Source organism: Mytilus californianus, unplaced genomic scaffold (genome assembly GCF_021869535.1).
Source record: "Mytilus californianus isolate M0D057914Y unplaced genomic scaffold, xbMytCali1.0.p SCAF_8, whole genome shotgun sequence".
NCBI classification, from domain to species: domain Eukaryota; kingdom Metazoa; phylum Mollusca; class Bivalvia; order Mytilida; family Mytilidae; genus Mytilus; species Mytilus californianus.
This window is the reverse complement of record NW_026262734.1, coordinates 49,657,814-49,682,989: the sequence shown is the minus strand read 5'-3', so window position 1 is coordinate 49,682,989 and position 25,176 is coordinate 49,657,814. Positions and strand designations below refer to the sequence as shown.

The 25,176-nt window shown below is 30.7% G+C and overlaps 1 protein-coding gene and 1 long non-coding RNA gene across 8 annotated transcripts in view; one reads left to right on the top strand and one right to left on the bottom strand.

The window, feature by feature from the left end:
- Positions 1–1,397: 1,397 nt before the first annotated feature.
- LOC127712138 (calcium/calmodulin-dependent protein kinase kinase 1-like) overlaps positions 1,398–25,176 on the bottom strand; it is a 99,366-nt gene continuing 75,587 nt past the window's right edge. For all 4 annotated transcript variants that reach the window (XM_052218399.1, XM_052218400.1, XM_052218402.1 and 1 more), the window contains 13 exons: positions 20,316–20,367; positions 17,783–17,944; positions 13,466–13,487; positions 12,436–12,524; positions 11,550–11,623; positions 10,470–10,569; positions 10,128–10,153; positions 8,852–8,905; positions 6,616–6,689; positions 6,122–6,209; positions 5,681–5,809; positions 3,957–4,078; positions 1,398–2,291 (listed from right to left, as the gene is read on the bottom strand). In XM_052218399.1, the coding sequence (XP_052074359.1) occupies positions 2,243–2,291; positions 3,957–4,078; positions 5,681–5,809; positions 6,122–6,209; positions 6,616–6,689; positions 8,852–8,905; positions 10,128–10,153; positions 10,470–10,569; positions 11,550–11,623; positions 12,436–12,524; positions 13,466–13,487; positions 17,783–17,944; positions 20,316–20,367 (1,041 nt within the window). In that variant the 3' untranslated portion in view covers positions 1,398–2,242. The remainder of the gene's footprint in view (positions 2,292–3,956; positions 4,079–5,680; positions 5,810–6,121; positions 6,210–6,615; positions 6,690–8,851; positions 8,906–10,127; positions 10,154–10,469; positions 10,570–11,549; positions 11,624–12,435; positions 12,525–13,465; positions 13,488–17,782; positions 17,945–20,315; positions 20,368–25,176) is intronic.
- On the top strand, positions 23,248–25,125 carry LOC127712141 (uncharacterized). Of its 4 annotated transcripts, none has more exons than XR_007986964.1 (4): positions 23,248–23,369; positions 23,439–23,483; positions 23,661–23,684; positions 23,751–25,125. It is a non-coding gene; the product is annotated as an uncharacterized LOC127712141 (long non-coding RNA). The 4 variants fall into 4 exon arrangements; XR_007986962.1 differs by having other exon boundaries at positions 23,248–23,483; positions 23,751–24,044; positions 24,078–25,125; XR_007986965.1 differs by lacking the exon at positions 23,661–23,684 and having other exon boundaries at positions 23,763–25,125.

Below are 25,176 nucleotides of genomic sequence, written 5' to 3'. Positions count from 1 at the left end.
TATTATACATAATAAGTGTTTACGAGAAAGAAAAACAATTAAATGTTACTTTTCCCGATCCCTACAAAACTTTAATAGCAATACACAAATGCTATGCTTTGCAATTTTAATTAATTCATCATCCAACTTTTAGTACAGAATTTCAAATTCACATTGTTTCCTTTGTCATTAGGTGTGTACTGCAAATAAGCTCTTTGTAATTCATTAGCAATTTTCTAATCATGCAAAATGTGTTTAAGTTCTATCTATATATTTAAATTATCCGGATAATGTTTAAAATTTAAAAGGACTAAAATTCAATTTAACATTTTCGTCATCATGAATTTATTTTAAACAATAATTGAAAAATGATTAACATTATTATTATTTATTTTTTTTAAGTTTCGACGCTATCTTATATCAAACATTTTCCGTCTTTCCCAATATGGTATGCATAGATATCGGTTTCAGTTCTTTACAATATACGCATACATGAACTGACGTTTGATAACGAAATAATCACCATATTCAAACTTCCAGGGACACCATCAAATGTAAACTTAAAAATTTTTTTTTTGCACCTTCAGAAAGAAGAATTATACAAAAATAACATGGGACATGGCGAAATAATGTCACTGCAATAATGAATTTTATAGGATTTTTTTACTACCACTCGTCATCATTGAATTTGGTTAAGTTATGTAGGAAAAACGTATCTTTTCATGGGAAATTTTCAAATCATTAGGGACACCACTTTAAAATAACATAAAATAATTTTTTTAACATCAAAATAAAGATAAATCTAATAACTTTTTCACCTGCCATGGCAATAGTTTATGATTGTACAAATAAAATGTTGACAAATCATTTTAATGCAACTGTCATGTTTTTTCCATATACAACAATGTTAAATTTTATCAGTCCAAAAGTGCTCCGTTGTTGGTCACTGATAACGCTACCTCCGCTTAGCTGTCCCTGATTCTTGTGTATGTCTTTTAATTCTGAACCAACCAGGTTTTGCTCTTACTCCTAAATGCAGTATGCTTGGCAGAGAAACAAAACACATTTAAATTTTACAATAGTTGGTTTGATTGGCCAGAGGTCAACACACTATTTTCAATACTTGAGGTAATGCTAACACAATACCCGTTATATTAAATTGTGAAATATTTTGAATAATAAAAATCAAAACTCATTTAAAATGTATCATTCAATATGTTTTTAATAATATGCGTAATGGTCACAGCTATTCATTGAACTGCCCAAAAATGGTTGAGACCTCTGTATAAAAATCAAGATGGTCTCTGTTTATGTGTTATGTTGTAGATATTCTCTTTTCATGTGTCATGTTTTAGAAATTATCTATTCATGTGTCATGTTCTAGAAATTCTCTATTCATGTGTCATGTTTTAGAAATTCTCTATTCATGTGTCATGTTTAAGATACTTTCTGTTCATGTGTCATGTTTAAAATATAAGAATAACAGAACATTCAGTATATCAAAATTAAATAAAACAATAACATTTCAGAAATGGTGATAGAGCAGATTGTTATCCCTTGTAAAACATTGTCAACCTCGGTTAACAATGTTTTCTTGGGGTAACAATCTGCTCTATTGCTCTCCAAGCTGTGTGTTGGTTATATAGTGTTATAAAAATGGGAAAAACAAATTGTCACAGTACTTAGTACAAACACAATTATAAAAGAAAAATTCTTTAACTAGCACTAGTGGTAGAGCCAGATAAAAATAGTAATAAAAAGAGAAATTATTACACACAAATATTAAAAAGCTAAATCTAATTGCAGGTCTGTATCAGATTTAAATATATAATCCTAGTATACTGTATAAAATATAAAAAAGTGCTACTTAACTATAATTTTTTTCTACTATCTAGTTATATAAAATGTTGAAATTTGATTAAAATTTACCCAGTAGAAAATATGTACAAGTGTGTAATTAATATAAAAAACATTTTAATATGAATAGTTGTGCATCAACAATGTTAAATTGCAAAATGAAGAATTTTAATTTGCATACATTAAATACACCCGACATTATATAAAATATAATACACCCTCAAGGTACTGAATACAATAAAGTTGTAATTGTTCAACAATAAAATATTGATAGATATATAAAATCTAAATAAAAGTCAAAGATTTTAATATAAAACAATAGTTGTTTGTAAAACAAATATCACAACCATCAACCTGTCTTCTAATCAGCACAAGTAACCCAGTAGATTCAAGGGAAGTAATTCTGTCAGGACACCTCTTCAACACTAGATTCCATCTTGGATTCTGACATTTTTCTGAATTAAGAAAGATATGATTATAAAATCTGAAGATATCAATTAAAATTACTTTGATAAATATATAAAATAGCTTTATGGTTAAGCATGATATACTCACTACAAGTAAATAAAATAATTATGTTATTAATACTAATTTTCTTGGACAAAACTTGACTCAAGTAAAATACAACAGGGAAACAGCGGGAAGGCAACCCATCTACATTGCATCTTTATAATATGAAATACTTTTATACAATGAATTGCTTCGCTGAGCGCAGCTGGATATGACCGCAGAGGTCCAATCCTGAACAGTTGGGGCAAAAATGGACACAATATTCGCGCTTGATACAGGTCTGAATTTGGATTGTAATTAAATATTTGACACATAATAGGTTTCTGACAAAGAATAACTGTAGTCAAAGAACTTAGAATTGGTTATATGATTTGAATTTATATTCACTATGGTGTTGCGAATTGACCCCCCCACCCCAAAAAAAAAAAAAAATTTTCAAAGAAAAAAATTTTCTTTTTAATTTCTGTAATCTGAAATGAGAAAAAATTGTCCCCCCCTCAAAACTTCTTTTAAAAAAAAATTCTTTCCCTCAAGATATGGTCATAATCTCAATTCAAATTTCCAATGGAGTTTGCAACCATAATTCCCCATTTAAATACATTATAAAAGTCTTAAAATAGAAAATGACATACATAATCATGGCTAAAATTAATATATTAAATATTCCTTAATCAGCTTTTTTAAATAGTAACTTCTAAAAATAAATTGACAGCTAATCACCTCAAGACAATACAACATTTCTTTACACATAATTTAAAAAGCAGTGTATGGGAGGTAATCCAAACTTAACATTGTACTTGTTTATAATTGTCCATTTACCAGGAAACCCTTGTTTTTCCCCCTTTTTTGCCCCTAATTCCTTAACGGTTTGAGCCATAACCCCCCAAGCCAATCCTAACCATCCCTTTGTGGTATGGAAACTTGTGGTATAATTTCAGAGAGATCCATACACCGTTCCACAAGTTATTGTCTGGAAACTAGAAAAATGCTTATTTGGGCCCCTTTTTGGCCCCTAATTCCTAAACTGTTAGGACTATAACCCCCAAAATCAATCCCAACCTTCCTTTTGTGGTTATAAACCTTGTGTTTAAATTTCATAGATTTCTATTTACATTTACTGAAGTTATTGTCCGGAAACCAAATGTCTTTGGACGACGCTGACGACGACGGGATACCAATATACAACGGTCGTATAAAAAGGTGAAACACTGAACAAATTTATAGTCTTGCTTAATTAAGGGAGCCAGTTTTGTGTCACTAACCAAAATTCATAAATGCACAACTGTTAAAAATTATAAATGATTTTGCATTCATTAAAACAGAAATTCTTATTAAAGGGAAAATTTTGTATAGGTTCAGTAATCAGCATATTTATGTTAGCAGTGAACAAATGTCTAGCAGAAAATAATTCTTTGTTGAAAACATATCTTAGAATCCACAAAACTTAGAACCAAACTAATAACAATACTTTGTATTCATTTTTTTGTTAAATTACTCTTTCATAAAATTGGACCTTCGGTCAAATGAATGATAAAGGTTTTCTCAGATAAAAAGCAGATAAGTTAAATTTTGAACGACTTTGTGCCTTCATTTCATAATTATTCTGGTACCTTTTAACGACTTGAGCAAATGCATCCGGTGCAGAATGTGACCTGGATGTCTTCTTATGTTCACCATTGTCCTTGAATGGATTCTTAAAGGATTTCTGTCTCAAAATACTCTTCACTAAGATCTGCAAAGAAAAAATAACTAAAATCAAAACTTAATTCAACATTTTCTAAAAAAGTAAATTTACATCAATAATATTTCATGAAAACACAAAAGTGCTGACTACTGGGCTTGTGATACCCTCGGGGACTAGACTTGAACATTTACTTTATATGGCAACACATTTTCAATATAACACCCAGAAAAACTTTTCGGGTTCATATACAATTTAAGATGCAACAGCTTAAATGAGGGTCGTAATGGGGGTACTGTCATGACAAATAACAGTAAAAAAAATCTTGCCAAATGACGCTAACGGTTATTTTTGGTGAATGACAATGAAATATACATTTTCTTTATGAAGATAAAAAAAAATCGACTGAATTTGACGAATCATGTGAAAATTTTTTCAAAAAATAACGGTAACGAATAATTATTTGAGACCTCTGATGAATCACAATAAGGATATTTTGACAAATCACTATAAAATTTTAACCAATTTGATGCTAAGGATAGCTGAAAATGACCGTTTGATGTCTGACGGTAAAAGGCAGTCCTACCCTCTTAAATCTGCAAATTAAATATTTATTCCTTTTAAAAAAAATGTATGCAAATTCTTTTTGACCCAAAATAACTGAATTTTACACTACACAACAAATCTGCTGAACGGTATAAACTTTTATGTCAAAATTATTCATTTGTCCTTTTATTCATCCTTGCACTGCAAAAGCTGCGTATTTGACATGCATAAAGAGGTATAAAATATATGTAAACATAAGTTTTAATTGCATACTACACACATATTGTCTTTCTGGGTCTGTTATTGAAAATTTGTTTCTGTATTGGTTACAGGTTCAGAGATATTTTTCATGCATGCCTTAAACCCTAATTTTACAATTGTCTCTAACAGTTCTTTTTTATTCTCAATAGATTTAGCCAGTGTTATGTGAAAGGAAAACCCATCAACAATCTATATAAAAAGGTATGTGTTTCAGTTTCCTGACCAACCATTAAGTTTTTTATGAAAATTTCTACAAAAACTTTTCACCAACAGTTGTTGTAACCAATAATTCATCAACATATGTGACAGAAATGAAAACAAGAATGTGTCCATAGTACACGGATGCCCCACTCGCACTATCATTTTCTATGTTCAGTGGACCGTGAAATTGGAGTAAAAACTCTAATTTGGCATTAAAATAAGAAAGATCATATCATATGGAACATGTGTACTAAGTTTCAATATGATTGGACTTCAACTTCATCAAAAACTACCTTGACCAAAAACTTTAACCTGAAGCGGGACAGACAGACGGACGGACGCACAGACTGAAAAACATAATGCCCCTCTACTATCGTAGGTGGGGCACAAAAAGTGTGTCTATCTTTATAACATTGTTCATTGACAAATTTAAATGGTGGAAGTTCAGGTTAACAGTATGTATTATGCCGGTAGTAAACTTGGTGATGACATGCTATTTTCTGGATTAGATCTAAAAAAAAATGGTAAATTTACAACCTACAAACGTTATTTTTTTTAAAGAAAACTCTAAACGCATTTATTTTTGTGTGGCCCTAGCTTTTATTAAAAGTTGCATTTATATGAACACTTGATAGGTTTACTTACAAGAGTATCTAATTTTGGCACATGTTTAACAACATTATCTATATCTTCTTCAGTGATGGTAACCAGTGTACAGTTTTCCTCCTCTGTTGGCAGGGAACAAGTTTCTCCATTAGTTACCCATGGATTTAACTAAAATGAATATATTAAACACTTAAGAAATTCTTTTTGCCAAAAACCTCAAATAAATCATCTTTCAAATAAGCTACTTGTTGACAAATTTCAAATAAAACAAGAGACATACCTTAATTCAAATTAAACTTAAAGTGGAAATAAGAGATATGGTGGCCAGAAGATTAAATATTTTTGAGTAACATACAGTATGACCTTGAAACTTATATAATTGAATATAAATTTAAATGTTATATTTTTCCCTGAGTAACTTCTTCACAACTCCTTGCAGGAGCATAATTTGTAAAATATATTTTTATTTTGTTTACTAACCTTTATCTGAGGCAGGGTAATTCTGTTGTCTGGATTTTTATTTAACATCTTTTGTATTAAATCTGTTAGGGAATCTGTTATCTTTATACTGGGGAAAAATATATATATATTGTATATAAAGTATAAGTATGTATAAGTGGAAGTTTTTTCATGGTAAGCCGTTTTAGTTTTTTTAAAGTATTTAGAAACTTGAAAAATATATATGAATTATACATATTTTCATAAAATTTTATTTTTCTGAAATAAAAACACCTAGTTTCAATCATAAACACAAAATTTGGTATCTTCTAAATAAAAACTTTTTTAATATTAATAAACAAGGATATGTGTCCATTAGACATCATGCCCGACACGCACCATCACATTTCCATGTTCAGTGAACTGTGAAATTAGTGTCAAAACTGTAAACAGATACTGCTCCACATGTGGCACCTCTGGTGTAAATTAGTCAAGTCATTAGAGAATATACTTAATATACTTCATATCCAACTTACTTTGTAGGGAACTTGACTGGGTCCTTTAATATTTTGTTGTGAAGAGCTAATGGGAATTCATCTTTAAATGGAACCTGAAAATAAAAACGATATAAATCTTTGATATTTCATTAAAAAAACGAAAAGAAAAAAACTTTACCCATATACCAGATAATATATACTCATAGATATATATTTTCAAATTCTTTATGTGCCTGTCATAAGACAGGAGCCTGTAGTTCAGTGGTTGTCGTTGGTTCTTGTCTGCCATATTTGTTTTTCGTAAATTGTTTTGTTAAATATAGGCCATCAGTTTTGTCATTTTCTCAATAGAATTGTTTCATATTTTTCATGTCAGGGCTTTTTATAGCCGACTATACAGTATGATTTTTTTCTCATTGTTGAAGGTCGTATGTTGCCTATAATTGCTTACATCCACTTCATTTGAACTTTGGTGGATAGTTGTCTCATTGGCAATCATACCACATCTCCTGATTTTTTATATAGTTATTTCATATAAACATAAATTATCTCCCTTTATACTTACAATCATATATATTTTTAAATTCAAACAAGAATGCAAAGTAGTGGAAAACAGGAAGCAGGTGTCATACAGATCCCAAAAAAGGCTCATATATGCACCTGTCCTATGTCAGGAGCCTGTAGTTCAGTGGTTGTCGTTTGTTGGTGTGGTTCATAAGTGTTTCTCGTTCTCTTGTTTTTTATATAGATTAGAACATTGGTTTTCCTGTTTGAATTGTTTTACACTAGTCATTTTGGGGCCCTTTATAGCTTGCTGTTCGGTGTGAGCCAAGGCTCCGTGTTGAAGGCCGTACATTGACCTATAATTGTTTACTTTTTACACATTGTGACATGGATGGAGAGTTGTCTCATTGGCCCTCATACCACATCTTCTTATTTATATCATAGTACAGAGCTCGACAATAACGCTTGTCCGATTGTCCAGTACCAGAGGAAAAAAAGGTCGGACAAGTAAAAGCTATATCAAGCTTGTCCCATGGGACAAGTAAAATTATTCTGCATAAAAACATGTAAAATAAATTTAATCCAACTTTGATGAACAAAGTAATTATAAACAAAAAACAAGAAAAGAAGATAAAAACAAGTATTAGTTTGACATGTTTACTTGCAATCGATAATTTAAAACTGGTTCTTTGTCAGGTACTTTTTAATAGGTAAAAGGCATACTATTATCGGAAACCATTCCTACTGATCCGAATCAGCGATGATGCGCTTTGTAGATAGATAACTTTACAAGACAGTTCGTCACCAGCTTGGAAACGATTCGGCTCCAAGTTTAATAGACAGTTTGGCACCGTAGGAGACATATTTAATAGACATGATAAATAGACAGTTTGGCAACGCAGGAGAAATTTCGGGACCAAGACAAATTAGTACCTCGTTTTCCTATCTTGATTCTGTTGCTTTATAATAAATACCAAACCATTAATTTTTTTAACAAAAATATTTTTTAAATAAAAATGAAGAAATCATTTACCATAAAATTCACAAAATCATGTTTGATCATATGTAGAAAAAAAACAATACTTGCAATACGGTGTTAATTTCTGTGTCATTTGGTCTCTAGCAGAGAGTTGTCTCATTGGCAATCAAACCTCATCTTCTTTTTTTATTGATTGCATTTGAATAAACTTTTTTCAACTTAAAAAAAAACAGGATACAAATCCAATGAGTGTACATTGACAGGCCTATCAGACGGTGCCTAATGTGGCATTGATGAACACTAGAACCTTAAAGTCCTGTGACATGGCTAGATTCAGTTGTTCTCGACTCATATTTTTGAAAAGTATATCAAAAGATATAAAACTAACTTCTGTTATATTGTTTTAATTTATTTTGTTCCTTGAATCAACTTAAAATGTAAAAAAGGTTATTATAAAGATTTTTTTTGGACAAGTTACAATTTCATTCGGACAAGTAAATTTTGGTATGTACTTGTCCTACTGGACAAGTTGAAAAAAAAGTTATTGTAGAGGCCTGTAGTAATAAAGCAACATTGTCAGGCTGCTGACCAAATATGAAGTCATAAATATTGTGTTCAGCATAGCTCTTTTCAAAATTGCTTTAAGTAAATTAGTAATTTTAGACAATCCTCTCTTAAACATTAAAATCAAACAGAAAATGAAATTATTTCTTTTCAGTTAAAATCATACTGCATATATTAACAAATATTTCTACTCTTGGTATGTTTTGATTTTTGTGTATTCTAGCTTACCTGTCCAAACACAAAACAGTACAATGTGACACCCATGGCCCATATGTCTAGTGCCTGAAATATATAATCATAAACTTCATGTAATTCTTGTAGTTAATTTTGTACTAGATTTCATTAAATGGGAGTACCATTAGATCAGTATTTTGTAATGTAAGTCTTTTTGTTAGTTGTTTTTGTGCTTATTTTTATTTTTAACTTAATCAAAATCATCCTTAATCTTTTTTTTTTAAAAAGCCATATACATCTTGTAAATATCATGAAAGAGTCACCATTGCAATAATACTATTCTATCGAGATTTTACAGACTCTGAAAAGGAGATATGGAGTTAATAACAATGAAAATTAAATCAGAAACAAAAGTCTGTCAAATTAAGACAAAAGTCAACATATTGTCTTTAACAATAGGCAATCACTCACACCATATGAAGATATCTAAATAACCCTGGAGTCTAGAAAAGTTGACAAAAGACAACAAAATATTTGACAACCTAAACCAAATTTTCAAAAGATAAAATTTATGAAGACAGCAACAACTATGGATTTCAAACAATTTTCAGCATACTTCTATTTTTACCCTATTCAAACCTTATATAAGTATCCTGGGTTTTGATAGTTAGTGTTATTTTCTTTATATTTTCTTTATTCAGGCAATTTTTTTTTCAAATTCAATCATTCTAGAGGTATATGCAATGATATCTCTGTTTAACCATCTCTGTCATGGTATTTGCCAAATCATATATGCTTCTTTTACCCTTCATATAGATGATTCATCATATGTGCATTTTACCAAATTCGGATGTTAAGCTAACGTCTTGATAGCAAAAGAATAATGAAATTAACTTCCAACCGTTTACACATTTTGTATATTTACTATCTTTATATGATGTGCACTTAAACAGATATAGCATGGTTAGGAAGGATATACATGTGAGAAATACCAGTCTTAAAAAAAAATATCCTTTGCCTAGCAGCTCAGGAAACATTACCTTCTCTCAACTAGTATTTATCACAAATATCCCTCCTAGTCTTTTGTAGACAAAACACACGTCTGGGGATCAAAACTATAAGCCTGGTATCTCTGATGAGTTTTTTCTAAACATTATATATCTGTTCAGTTTATAACATTTTTTGTTTGAAAGTTGGTTCACTGCTTATATAAAACAACTAGTATCTACTCCTCTCAATAAGACCCCACAACTGTGAATCTGAATCTGAATCTGAATCTGAATCCAATGGTACTGTTCAATTCAAAACTGCATCCAAACATTAAACCTACCTTTCCACTAAAGTTTTCTTTCTCCTCTGAAAATATAAAAAAAGACTATTTAAAGTACATTTCTTAAATCAAAGGAAAAAGTTTTTTTTAGTTTTTTTGTAATATGTTCTTACTCTTTAAAACACATAAACTCAAGCTAAGTTTCATTGCATTATTATTTTTAAAATAAATCGGACCCCTCTGTTGACCTCTTGATGTCTTTTTTGTTGTTTTTTTTTTTGTATTGTTTGGTTACTGTCTCACTGATGTATATCCAACATTTCCTTTTACACATATATATGGAATATGCTTACTTTATTAGTATTTCAGAAATATTTCAAAATATGCAGATAAAACAAATACCTCGTAAAGTTTCTGGGGCCATAAAGGCTGGAGTACCTGCAGTGTTACTGAGTGATATATCAGTTCCTGTGAACTCATTACTCACACCAAAATCTGCTATCTGAAAGTCCAGGAAAGAATAATGAACATGTTTATTAGATGCATTTATTGCAACTAGTTTCAACTGTTTTATTTATTTTTAAAGAATGGATAGTAAATTGAATACATAATTTATATTCAAATAAAACATCCACTCTCTGATAGTAAATTGAATACATAATTTAATTTTCAAATAAAACATCCACTCTCGGATAGTAAATTGAATACATAATTTTATTTTCAAATAAAACATCCACTCTCATCTATCTGGGTAATATGAGTATTTTGACTTGGATGGAGAGTTGTCTCATTGGCACTCATACCACATCTTCTTATATCTATATAGTACCCGACTAACATACTGTAAATTCAGAAATTATTGAAAGGTTTTCATTAATGTGATTAATGCCACTGGGTGAGTATCGCAATAATAAGATCTCGCATTTTGTTATCTGATAAATAATATCTGTATGCAGCATTTCCAGAAATTAATCTCACATTTTTGTCCATTTCTAAAAATTCACATTAATAAATGCACGCAATAATTTCTGAATTTACAGTAGTAGGACCAAAAATTTAAGTGACAGTCATTGGTTTTAGTTTTGTTTCACTAGATAGAATGTTCAGCAGTTTAATGTGTAATCTTTTTGTCATGTTATGAATCAAACTAGTTTTGTCTTTTTCATATGTTTTATTATTATCACCATGGTAATCTTTCAAAATAATTTAAAAACGTCTAATTTTGCATAAACATGTGTTGTTTCCACACGTTACATATATTAATTTACTATTTGAAGTTTCTGTGAATCCATGTACAAACCTTTAAGAAAAGATGTTGATACAAAACAAGGGTAGTAAATTTACTTATTCAACAAGGGAGATAATAAGATTAGATTCCCATAAATCCATGCTTCAAGTTTGTTTGTATCTCAACCATAATTTTTACCCTAAATCAGAAAAAAGAAATAAAAATTCCCCTCCTTTAATTTACAACTCACATACCTTAAGATGACCATCATCTCCTAATAACAGATTTGAAGGCTTAATATCTCGATGAATGATTTTTTGATGATGCACTGAAACAAATCAAATACAGATTAACATCTATTTTCAAAGTTAGCCTTGTAATTATATTTTTTAAATTACAATGTTCACATACTGGAAAATATGAATCTGTATACCATATAAGAGAGCCTTAAGTCATTCAGGATTTAGTTAGATCATATTTAATCTAAAATAATATGTTCATCAAAGAAATTTATTACAGTATTTGTTTTAATCAAAATAATCTTGCTATAAAAACATGTGATATATAAACTTACCCCAAAAAATCTTTAATAATAAATTTTGAAATAAAGGCTGGCAGAAATTCCATATTGATAATGTTTTAGTTGCTGAAAAATGTTATATAAACTTCTTAGATATCCTAAAGTGGGCGTTTCTCATTCTTTACACAACAGGGTGCATGCATTACTACATTTTTTCTTAACTTCACATAAATATTTCTAAGATTGAGTGTAATCACACAATGAAGAGATTTAAAATTACTTTTCCATACCTGCCAACTTTTCAATATCTCTATGGGGGATTTTAAGCACAAAAGGGTGCTCCTCTTTTATTGTCATATGGGTTTTTAATCTACCACTATATTGTTTGAATGAGTATGTAGGTACTCCAATGCCCTTTTAACTCATTTAAATGTCTGTTTTGAGGAGTTTAGTTTATATAATAAAGAATTTCAAAATTTAGGTAAACATCGCTCATGGGGGATATCCCCCATAAATCAGGATAGTCGGCAGGTCTGCTTTTCTATTAATAAATTCATCTGGAATTTTTTTTCTATAATGTACAGAGTCAAGTGGGTTAATTCTAAGGCAAACAAACTTACAATATTCTATTCCTAAAATGACATCCCTGAAGTACGACCAAGCTTGGTCTTCTGATAAAGGCTTATCTGTAGGTACCTCCATAACCTCTCTGTAAATAAACAACAAATTATATTATGTGGGCACTGGGAAGGTTCCCTCCATAGGTCACAAGGTCAAGTTTAAAAGTAATGACTTTTAAGAAATACAGATTCCACCACTGCATCAAGTGTGTTACGATATTTCTCCACTAAAGACAGTTAAATTTTAATATTTAAAGCGCCAGGCTTGCAGAGCTTTTTAATAATTAATATTTAACTATTGTGAGTGGAGAAATATCCTAGTACATGAGTTATAGTGGTGGCATCTGTTTCTCTAATGATTTTTAGACAATTTCTAAACAAAGTTTATCCTTCAATTTCAAAGATTTGCATAAAAACGTGTTCTTCATATGTGACGTCATCAGGCATGGTCGCCTTTTTTCATGATACCACAATAGGAAATTCAGAAAAAACCAAGGAAATTTTATGTCATAATTAAATTTTGACCAATCATTTGCAGAGAACAAAGTTTTCTCTAGAGATGAGAAATCTTTTTCTCTCACCGAAATGTGTGAAAAACATGAAAATCAGAGATAATCTATTGTAAAGTACTGTTTATATATTTCATAGAATTTTTCATGAAAAACAACTTTCTATAGATTTTGATGACTGAGTTATATTCCTATAGTATGTGATACATGTAGGTTCTCATTTATCACAATATTTTTATAACATTCAACATTAATTATTTCAATCATCTGGCTGTCAACTCTCAATCTAAAAGTGCAAAAACTTTGGTGGATAGTTGTCTCATTGGCAATCATACTACATCTCCTTATTTTTAAAAGGATACACAACTTGATTTTTCTTCTCTTTTTTTTTTAGACCATTTTTGTATATATTTTTTTGATACAATACATGTATTTGTCTTTGAATTACATTGGCCTTTATCAAATTTATAAATTCCAGATAAATTCCTGGAATTTATACTGCCAATCTAAATACAACTTACCCCTTCTCTACCAATTCAAAGGCTGAAAAAACAAAAATAAATGTTGTTTAATATAAACAATGCACAATTGTTCATTTTTTATTGTTGTGGGTTGTTAGTTCAATAAGTTGTACATAAACATTTACCCTATATCAACTATTATTAATGCAGTCTTTCATCTGTTAAACACATTTATTTTATGTACTGTTATTTCAGAAACTGCTGTGTGCCCATATTCATGTGTCTGTTGATCAACAGAAATAAAATTGAAATAAGTTAATAAAATTTCAAGAAATATTACGAAGAAACAATCAAAATATGAGGTCTAATCAATGTGACATTTTTTTCAGTTGACATTTTGACAAAAAAAATAAAATGCTTCGCTGGGGCGCAGCTTGATACGACCGCAGAGGTCGAACCCTGAACAGTTGGGGCAAGTATGGACACAACATTCAAGCTTGATACAGCTCTGAATTTGGATTGTTATTAAATATTTGACACAGCATAGGTTTCTGACACAGAAAGAATGTGGTCTAAGAACTTGAATTTTTTTAATTTACCTATTATGGTCCAATGTCCAAAATCAAAATACATGGTTAGATTCAGCATATCAAAGAACACCATATATTCAATTTTTGTTAAAATCAAACAAAGTTTAATTTTGGACCCCAACTTGGACAAACTTGAAAACTGGGCCCATAATCAAAAATCTAAACACATGTTTAGATTCAGCATATCAAAGAACCCCAAGAATTCAATTTTTGCTAAAATCAAACTAAGTTTAATTTTGGACCCTTTTGACCTCAATATGAACCAATTTGATAGCGGGGCCCACAAATAAAAATTCTAAATTCATGGTTAGATTCAGCATATCAAAGAACCCCATATATTCAATTTTTGTTGAAATCAAAAAAAGTTTAATTTTGGACCCCAACTTGGATCAACTTGAAAACTGGGCCCATAATCAAAAATCTAAATACATGTTTAGATTCAGCATATCAAAGAACCCCAAGAATTCAATTTTTGTTAAAATCAAACTAGTTTAATTTTGGACCCTTTGGACCTCAATGAAGACCAATTTAAAAAAGGGACCCAAATTAAAAATCTAAAAACACGGTTAGATTTGGCATATCAAAGAACCCCAATAATTCAATTTTCGATGAAATCAAACAAAGTTTAATTTTGGACCCTTTTGACCTCAATATGAACCAATTTGATAGTGGGGCCTACAAATAAAAAATCTAAATACATGGTTAGATTCAGCATATCAAAGAACATCATATATTCAATTTTTGTTGAAATCATACAAAGTTTAATTTTGGACCCCAATTTGGACCAACTTGAAAACTGGGCCCATAATCAAAAATCTAAATACATGTTTAGATTCAGCATATCAAAGAACCCCATATATTCAATTTTTGTTGAAATCAAACAAAGTTTAAATACTGGACCCTATCTTGGACCAACTTGAAAACTGGGCCCATAATAAATCTAAACACATGTTTAGATTCAGCAAATCAAAGAACCCCAAGAATTCAATTTTTGTTAAAATCAAACTAAGTTTAATTTTGGACCCTTTGGACCTCAATGTAGACCAATTTAAAAAACAGGACCCAAAATTAAGAACCTAAATACACGGTTAGATTTGGAATATCAAAGAACCCCAATAATTCAATTTTAGATGAAATCAAACAAAGTTTAATTTTGGACCCTTTTGACCTCAATATGAACCAATTAGATAACGGGGTCCACAAATAAAAAATCTAAATACATGGTTAGATTCAGCATATCAAAGAACCCATATATTCAATTTTTGTTGAAATCAAACAAAGTTTAATTTTGGACCCCAATTTGGACCAACTTGAAAAATGGGCCAAAAATCAAAAATCTAAATACATGTTTAGATTCAGCATATCAAAGAACCTCATATATTCAATTTTTGCTAAAATCAAACAAAGTTTAATTTTGGACCCTTTGGACATTAATGTAGACCAATTTGAAAACTGGACCCAAAATTAAAAATCTAAATACACTGTTAGATTCGGCATAACAAATAAATAAATGTGATCAAAGATTTTACAAATCTAATGCGCCATACTGTGCAATTAAAGATTACTTCTTGAAATTTTTCAATATTTGAAATTTGAAAAAAAAATAATATTTGAAGAATAATTCTTTTTAATTTCTGAAATCTGAAATGAGAAAAAATTGGCCCCCCACAATTTCTTTTTATCCCCCCCCCCCCCCCTTTTTCCCCAAAAAAAATTCTTTCCCTCAAGATATGGTCATAATCTCAATTCAAATTTCCAATGGATTTGGCAACCATAATTACCCATTTAAATTTACCATAGTGCTAACTTAATCTATTTTATAATAGAATTAATAAAAATATAGTGTCAAATCTTTCATATGGATTTTTTTGTAAAAAAAAAAGATGAAAACATTTACAGATATTTTTACTGGTCTTCCTTTATAAATATGCATTTCTTTAAACATAATTTAAAAGCAGAGTAAGGGAAGTAACCAAAACGTTGTATTTGGATTACCTCCCTTACACTGTTTTAGATTATCTTTATTGTTCATTAACCATTACTTTATACATAATTTAAAAGCAGTGTAAGGGAGATAATTTCAATGATGTATTTGATTTATCTCCCTTACACTGCTTTAAATTATGTTTTGTACTAAAGTATTTGTCCATTAACCAGGACAACCTTGTTTTTCCCCCTTTTTTGCCCCTAATTCCTAAACGGTTTGAGCCATAACCCCCCAAAGCAAATCCTAACCATCCCTTTGTGGTATGGAAACTTGTAGTATAATTTCAGAGAGATCCATACACCGTTCCACAGTTATTGTCTGGAAACTAGAAAATGCTCATTTTTGGCCCCTTTTTGGCCCCTAATTCCTTAACTGTTGGTACCATAACCCCCAAAATCAATCCCAACCTTCCTTTTGTGGTATTTAACCTTATGGTCAAATTTCAAAAAGATCCATTCACTTAAACTAAAGTTAGAGTGCGAAAACCAATATGTATTCGGACGACGACGACGACGACGACGCCAACGTCATACCAATATACGACCACAAAATTTTTTTGCGGTCGTATAAAAATCTCATTAGTCATATTTAGTCTTTCAGTCTATTTTCATGTTCTCCAAATCTGGCAACTGCCTCGGTGGTCTCCTGGTAGCTTGTTCACCTCGAGTGTGGAAGGTAGTGGGTGTGATCCTCAGTATGGTCAAACTAAAGACTGTAAAATTGTTATAGCTAAGCAGGCAGCATTAATGAGAAAGTGCAAAGACTGGTCGGATCAGAGTTATGATAATGTGTCTGGATACAGTGACATGTCTTCCTGCAGACTATTACCTTGTGAACTAGTACGATAAAAATCTGGCTCAGCATGTCAACATATATTTGATCAGCCTAATAGAATTAGTTCCCCTGGAAACTATGTTAAAAATAATGCCATAATATATGTTCCTGCTGGAACAAATATTCTATAACCTTTATTTCGTAAGGAACAATTTTCTGTAATATTTCTTCCATTTGGAAATTATATTATGAAGGAACTTCTATTTCATGACAGGTCTAGAAAAAGCAGGGCTCCTACTCATATTTCACTAATATGTTCGTGTCCTAAATAGGCAATTAATTTGACACTGGATTTTTAACAGCAATCCATCCATACATCCAAATGTGGTTAATTCAGTTCTATTAAGACAAATCACTAAGCTTGCAGTCAATTAAAATCTGTTCAGTCACTTTTCATGCAATTCAGAATATCATCAATCATCTGAACAAAAACTTGTAAGACTTATCTACATTCAAACATTTCAGGTTGTGTAAAAAACAAAATTACTGTGCCAGTCTTCAATTCATTTACATGTACTAGGTATAGAGTATAAAGGGGCTTAATGCCATTTTACCCAGGTATTTGCTATTCAAAATCCTACTATAAACTATAATGAATGCCATACAAGTTCTCCAATACCACTTTGAACTCTATGGAATGAAAACTAAGTATATAATATATTATCTTTAAAATATAGTCTTCCAAGGAAGTCTGTGTTGCTTGCCATCTCAAAACAATATAAGTAAAATGGCAATGTCCATGTTTTCATATAAAAAAAAAATGAAATAAATCAGATCAAAAATCAAAACTGCATATGATGTGCCAATTTTCATGTCCTGTAGCTCAATCTTAACAGTGCAAGTTTGTTGGAAATCTGTCTGTCTGTTTTTTAGGAGTTGCAAATTTAGAAAAGTCACACAGACCAAATCACAAGACAACAGATGTGATTCCTATGTGCTGCTATATCTACACTGACTCAAACTTACCCATATATAAATTATCTTTATCAGGATCATCTAAAACTTCCACCAATCTGACAACATTGGGGTGATCCAACTTCTTCAGAATGGCTATCTCACGGTAAACTTTCTCTAGAGGTGTCACAGGTTTATTTACAGGTTTTCCATCTCTTGATGGAGGGGGGCGTCCTACAATGTTTATAAAATGTACTCTAAATAAAATCCCTGAACTTTGAACTTTTCATATGATTGTGATACTGAATCTATATGATAAGAACTTGTAATTAAACTGTATAAAATGACATTATATTCAAATGAGTAGAATAATGGAAATTCAACTATTTGTTGATGGACTCACAGAAATGTCATTGGATTGACAAAATTAATGTGATAACTAATCTGACTACAATAATCTCCCCAAAGGTTCTTGTGGCATAGACCTCTCCCCTCTTTTTTTTAAATCATTTTAGTAAAATGTTCTTGTTCTTATGCATGATATTTTTATTTTACTAAAAAATAAATTGCTTCGCCGAGCGCAGCTGGATACACCCGCAGAGGTCCAACCCTGAACAGTTGGGGCAAAAATGGACACAATATTTGAGCTTGATACAGGTCTGAATTTGGATTGAAATTAAATGTTTGACACATAATAGGTTTCTGACACAGAATAACTGTAGTCGAAGAACTTTTGTGCAATACACTATGCTGTTGCGAATTGACCCCCCCCCAAAAAAAAAAAATGTTTTCACCACCCCCCTTTTTTTCCCCCACAAAATCTTTTAACCCCCTGCCCCCCATTTTTTTTTCATCTCCCCCTTCCCTTTTTTCCAAAAAAAAAATTTTTCCCTCAAGATATGGTCATTATCTCAATTCAAATTTCCAATGGAGTTTGCAACCATAATTACCCATTTAAATACAATATATCTTTAATCAGCATTTTTATTAGTAACTTCTAAAAATAAATTGACAGCTAATCACCTCAAGACAATACAAAATTTCTTTATACCGTAGAAAGGCTTGTATAGTTCGCAGTTGTACATAGTCCGCACCCCCTTCTCCCCACGAAATTTTAGGTAAAAAAACTTTTTGTAACTGTTAGAAAAGGTCTAATGAAACTCCGGTAATTTCAAATCCTGTGCGGTCCTTTTGCAGAATTTTCTTGGAAGAACCTGTTTTCCATCATCAAACAGAAGCTGAAACTGCTTGTAAATGATTCTAGAACGCTTCATGATTGTTAAAATAAGTTTAATTCACTTAAAAAACAATTTAGAAACTTGTGTATGTTTAAACAGGAAGTTTAAAAAGCATGTGTAAAAGAAGAAATTAACCGGTGAGAGTCGAAATCCGTACATAACAGATATCACTATAATACGACTTTGAAAGTAAAACAGTTCCATCCTTTTGTAAAACAGTCTTTAATATATCTATCACATTAATGTTTGAAGGGTCTTAAGCTAATACAAACCATATTAGTCAGTATGAAACACCAAAACGGAACGAACAATAACCGATTACGTTTTGTAGTTTACAAATTCTAAGCTGATTTACGGTTGTCTTTTTCACTATGTTTGTATCGTTTCAATCAAGCAGATACCAGTTTATTTCAACCAATGCATTGAAAAGAAACATGAAATTTGTAATGAAAGGTTTAGTTTTTATATTTTTCAGTATTAATTTGATATTGAATAGAAATAACTTATTAATATGGATGAGTTAAAGTTATTCGTTTAAAAAATGATAAGAGCGCCCTCTACAATAGAAATAACAAAGATGGCAGAACGTAAACAAACCACCTCGCCCGCGAAATTGAAATTTTTCTCTTATTTCTTGCTTATTGTACTCTATAGTCCGCACCCCTTCTGGAAGGTCCAATTTTGGAGAATAAAACCGCGGACTATACAAGCCTTTCTACGGTAGTTAATTTTTAAGCAGTGTAAGGGAGGTAATCCAAATTTAATATTGTACTTAAAAGTGATTGTCCATTTACAAGGAAACCCTTTTTTTCCCCCTTTTTTGCCCCTAATTCCTAAACGGTTTGAGCCATTACCCCCCAAAGCCAATTCTAACCATCCCTTTGTGGTATGGAAACTTGTTTTACAATTTCAGAGAGATCCATACAGTGTTCCTAAAGTTATTGTCTGAAAACTAGAAAAATGCTTATTTGGGCCCCTTTTTTGGCCCCTAATTCCTAAACTGTTAGGACCATAACCCCAAAATCAATCCCAACCTTCCTTTTGTGGTTATAAACCTTGTGTTCAAATTTCATAGATTTCTATTACCTAATACTAAAGTTATTGTCCGGAAACCAAGTGTCTTCGGACGATGACGTCGTCGTGATACCAATATATGAATTTTTGCGGTCGTATAAAAATTTAAAAAAAAAAGGGGGGGTGTCAATGCCCCAGAGTTTCCCCCTTATATATCCCTGCATCAGTTTTCATCTATTGATGTCACATCATATAAGAGTTCCTTTGTACATATTTGTGCCTTGAAACTAAATGAGAACATCTTAACATGAAACAAATATTCATGAAATTATACACCTTTAGAGATAACTTACGGTAGAATCCAGCTTTCTTTATCAATCGTTTTTTGGAAAGTATTTTCATTGCCTGTAAAAAGATAAAAAAAAAAACCAACAAATTATTGTATGCATTTTGTGTTTTTAGTCTGTTAGAAAATCATCATGTGTCTGCACATGCACTATAGAGGCCAATGTTTGAATAGTGCCACATTCTATTAAATGTAGTTAAAATCAGCTTTCAAATATGAGGCATTGAAACCATGATATAGTGTCAATGTAATGTGAAGGTATCTGGATACAACTGCCATTTAAAAAAAACTTTAACAAATATTCATGTTGAAGAACCCACTTGTCATGCTTGTGGGAAAATTAGAAAACAAGTGTTTTTCTTTATTGTAACATGTTTTCTGCTTTTGTTTCAATCTGCATCAATAATTGACATCACAAAAAAAATCCATGATGTCTACACATCATCAAAGGATTTATAATGGACAAACATTTTCATAATTTTCAAAAGTTGATTTTATTACATCCCAAAGTTATGGAGTACATTGATACACAGGTATAATACTATTAAGCATTGCCATTATTTTAATCAATAACTCAACATTATAATGTAAAAGACATAACAATTATTGCTTTGTTGAAATCTGTTTAATGGGCTTGTCTGTTCTACTGAAATTTCTCTTTTATCCACCTTAATGTTCTGTTGAAATCTTTCTTTTTTTATTTAACTGAAATCTGTCTTTTATCTACCTGAATGTAATGTTGATGATACTGTATTTATCAATCTCATTAAACAAGAAATATAGGATTACTTAATGTGTTAATCATTGCCGTTTCATGCAACAGAATCAATATACAATTATTTATAGTTTGAGAGCAATATTTTTATATATTGTCATCTCATATTTACAGTGAAATCGAAATCTTTTTTTTTATGGCAACTTTCAAATTTATGTAACTCTTTATACTCTTTCATTAATAAATATTATGATTTTATTAAAAAAAAAGAAAAACAATTTCTAGGGGTCTGAGGTTTTGCTATAGAAATGCATATTGCTCATTGTTGAACACCTTACCATGTCCTGCTTATCGCTATAACTCACGTCCTTTGTCCTCTGGTAGATACCAGTAGTTGTCTCATAGAAAATTGTCAGATATTAAGGATTATGCATGGAAAAAACACTTGTATGTAAATAGAAAGAAAAAAAAAAATTAGATAGACTTTTTAACTAAAATGAGAAGATAGCTATTATAATATTCTTTCAGAAAATAACCTTTTCAAGATTAATTTATTTTGATATTCTAACCTTTGATGAAGGCCAAAATTGTTGATTTGATAATTCTGCTTTCTCATAGAACTGTTGGATAGGAATGGATTTTAAAAATTCTTCTGAATCCTCCCTTATAATATTGTGGGTTCATTTGTTTGACTATTGTTAAATAATCTAATTTTGGATGTAACACGTCTTCTGATTGGCTGTAAATTTTTTTTTTGTCTATCAGCTCATAGACATAATTCTGTCATGTGACTGTGACATCATTAACATTTTTTCATGGTTTCACTCCTTAAAAATGGAATTTAGAATTAAATTATAAGGAATGACATTAATATTTTTCTGTCTATTAGAAATTACCTGAAACATGTGATGCACACTTTTAAATAAGGAGTAATGCACAACATTTTTGATGTTATTTCTTCATAGACAGAAAAAGAATTACAGTCATTCCTCAAATACTATCAGCAACAATTAAGTTGGCCTTGTTCACAAATCCCTTCTTATTCAAATTTCTACAGAAATTTAAACTTAATGTGAATTTGTTTTTTTATAAAGGTCATTACAACTAACATTTAGAGTTGACATTGACATTTACTGATATAAAATTCAAAATAACCTAGTTTTATGACTGTAAGTTAAAAAGTGCTGAAGAAATAAATCAGACTTAATAAAATCATTGCATTGTAGCAGTAATACTTGATCATAACATGAACGGTCAACAAATCAAAATTGAGTGAAATAATAAAACAGAAATTGTTCCAAGTAATACTAATTGTTTCCAGGAATTTACAGTTGCTAGGTACTTTTCCAATGATACATAAAACGAATAACAGGAACTATAAAAATTATTGGACAAACAACATTGAACTACACATGGTCCAGATACTGACAGCCTGACTTAGTACTGGTATAAGATGTATTGTGGGTAAAACCAGTTTTACATGTGTTTAAACCTAAGCAAGTCCTACAGAAAAATGATAAATTTGATCCAAAAAATAATTTTGAAGCAATATAACATGTATATATATATATATTACACTTAAAGACAAGGTTTAGGTCAAACAAGTCCAATATTTCAATACAAACATTTCGTTCAAATAAATTAGTCATGAAGATAAATATACACAAATTAAAACCCATTTGCACAAAAGACAAAACTAAAAGCAGAAAAATATTAGAAAAATTTTCAAAAAATCAATAAGAAACGTGGGCCTTAGTTCCGAATACAACAGAGTATATTGTGTTTATTTCTCGGTATATAAGTTGAGTGGGTAAAAACTACATTTCTTTGTTCATTTCTATTTTAAGTGCAGTGTTAAAACCATAGTTTTTTTTTCTCAGTGTTTGTACAAAATTTATATAATGAGACTGCTTGAATTTGACTTGAAGGTTAATTCCAAGCCAATAATTCTTAAAAAAGAAGACTATATTATAACATTATGTTAACAGAAGAATCTAAGTGCTAAATTTTTAACCTAACCTTTTTTTTTTAAGAAAACAAAAAACTGTGTTATTTGCAAAATTGAGAGAACAGCAAAAATTTGAAAACATAAAAAATAAGAGGATTAAAGCTGTTAAAAATTTTGCTACAAAATAGAAATTATCAAATTATCAAAAGTGTTGCTATTGTGAAGGTTCCATACATATGACAAATAAAATTTTCAGTTTCATGTTTTGCAGTGGGTTTCAACGGAGTTACATCTGATAAACACTTAAATTTCAATGAAAAATAATTTTACAGTTCGGTTTTGCTATTGATATTTGGTCCCAGGTACTCATAGAGGTAATTAACTGTTATCAGTACCAGGTACTCATAGAGGTAATTAACAGTCAGTCCCAGGTACTCATAGAGGTAATTAACTGTTATCAGTACCAGGTACTCATGGAGGTAATTAACAGTCAGTCCCAGATACTCATAGAGGTAATTAACTATTATCAGTACCAGGTACTCATAGAGGTAATTAACAGTCAGTCCCAGGTACTCATAGAGGTAATTAACTGTTATCAGTACCAGGTACTCATAGAGGTAATTAACTGTTATCAGTACCAGGTACTCATAGAGGTAATTAACTGTTATCAGTACCTGGTACTCATAGAGGTAATTAACTGTTATCAGTACCAGGTCTTCATATAGGTAATTAACAGTCAGTCCCAAGTACTCATAGAAGTAACTAACTATCAGTCCCAGGTACTCATAGAGGTAATTAACTGTTATCAGTACCAGGTACTCATAGAGGTAATTAACTGTTATCAGTACCAGGTACTCATAGAGGTAATTAACTGTTATCAGTACCAGGTCTTCATATAGGTAATTAACAGTCAGTCCCAGGTACTCATAGAAGTAACTAACTGTCAGTCCCAGGTACTCATAGAGGTAATTAACTGTTATCAGTACCAGGTACTCATAGAGGTAATTAACTGTTATCAGTACCAGGTACTCATAGAGGTAATTAACTGTTATCAGTACCAGGTACTCATAGAGGTAATTAACTGTCAGTCCCAGGTATTCATAGAGGTAATTAACAGTCAGTCCCAGGTACTCATAGAAGTAACTAACTGTCAGTCCCAGGTACTCATAGAGGTAATTAACTGTTATCAGTACCAGGTACTCATAGAGGTAATTAACAGTCAGTCCCAGGTATTCATAGAGGTAATTAACTGTCAGTCCCAGGTACTCATAGAGGTAATTAGCTGTTATACTTTTAGTTGAATAAATTTTAAGGATGTTTGTGTCTGAAACGTACAAAACAGTACATATACAAGTTTATGAATCCATTATCATATGAATGCCTGTCTCCAAATGCAAAGTATTTCCTCATATCTAAATGTTTATTTTTTCTTGTATGTTGTATTCAGGTAATCTTGACCTTTGACATTAAAATTTAAAAATATTTTTCACAGTCTAAGAATGATAAAGAAGTCTATTATTTAGCTTATTCAGTGAATCTTCTACCATTGGTTATATTGTGACCTTGACTTTTAACCTTTCAATAATATAGAAAAAGGATTAATATCTCTTCATGATCAAGGCTAAGCATTGAATGATGTTTCGTGAATTTAAGATACAAGATTGGAACTCCAGTGTTAATATGCTGTTATCTCCAAAGTCATGACAAGACCAATGATTGTGATTTTGAAGAGACAGGATACCTATTCTGTCTTCAAACTTTAATCTCCTATGTCATATTGTGATCTTGACCTTTCCACTTTTGACTTTGGAATTAATTGAGGACTCCCTATAGTCATACTATCTAACTGCTTCCTAAAGCAGTGGATTGCACAGACAGTTTGATGGAAAACATTAAACATAAAAACCAATTTTTTGGCCTCTTAGGTTCCAGACAAAACAGCATTATTATAAAAGGCATCATTATACTGCAGAATTTACTATGCCTGTTTACATAAAACATCAAACATGCAATTAAGATCATGAAGATAAGAATATGACACTGATAATGTTTATGTGCAGATATAATATTGCAATGTTTTTAAGCTCAGTCAATGTTCTGTATGCAACATAACTTTATTGCAAACCTAAATGGTAATATTATTCCTTTTAAATATTATCTAGATGCTATTAAAATGGGCTTGCCATCTGAGGTTCTTCTTTAAGG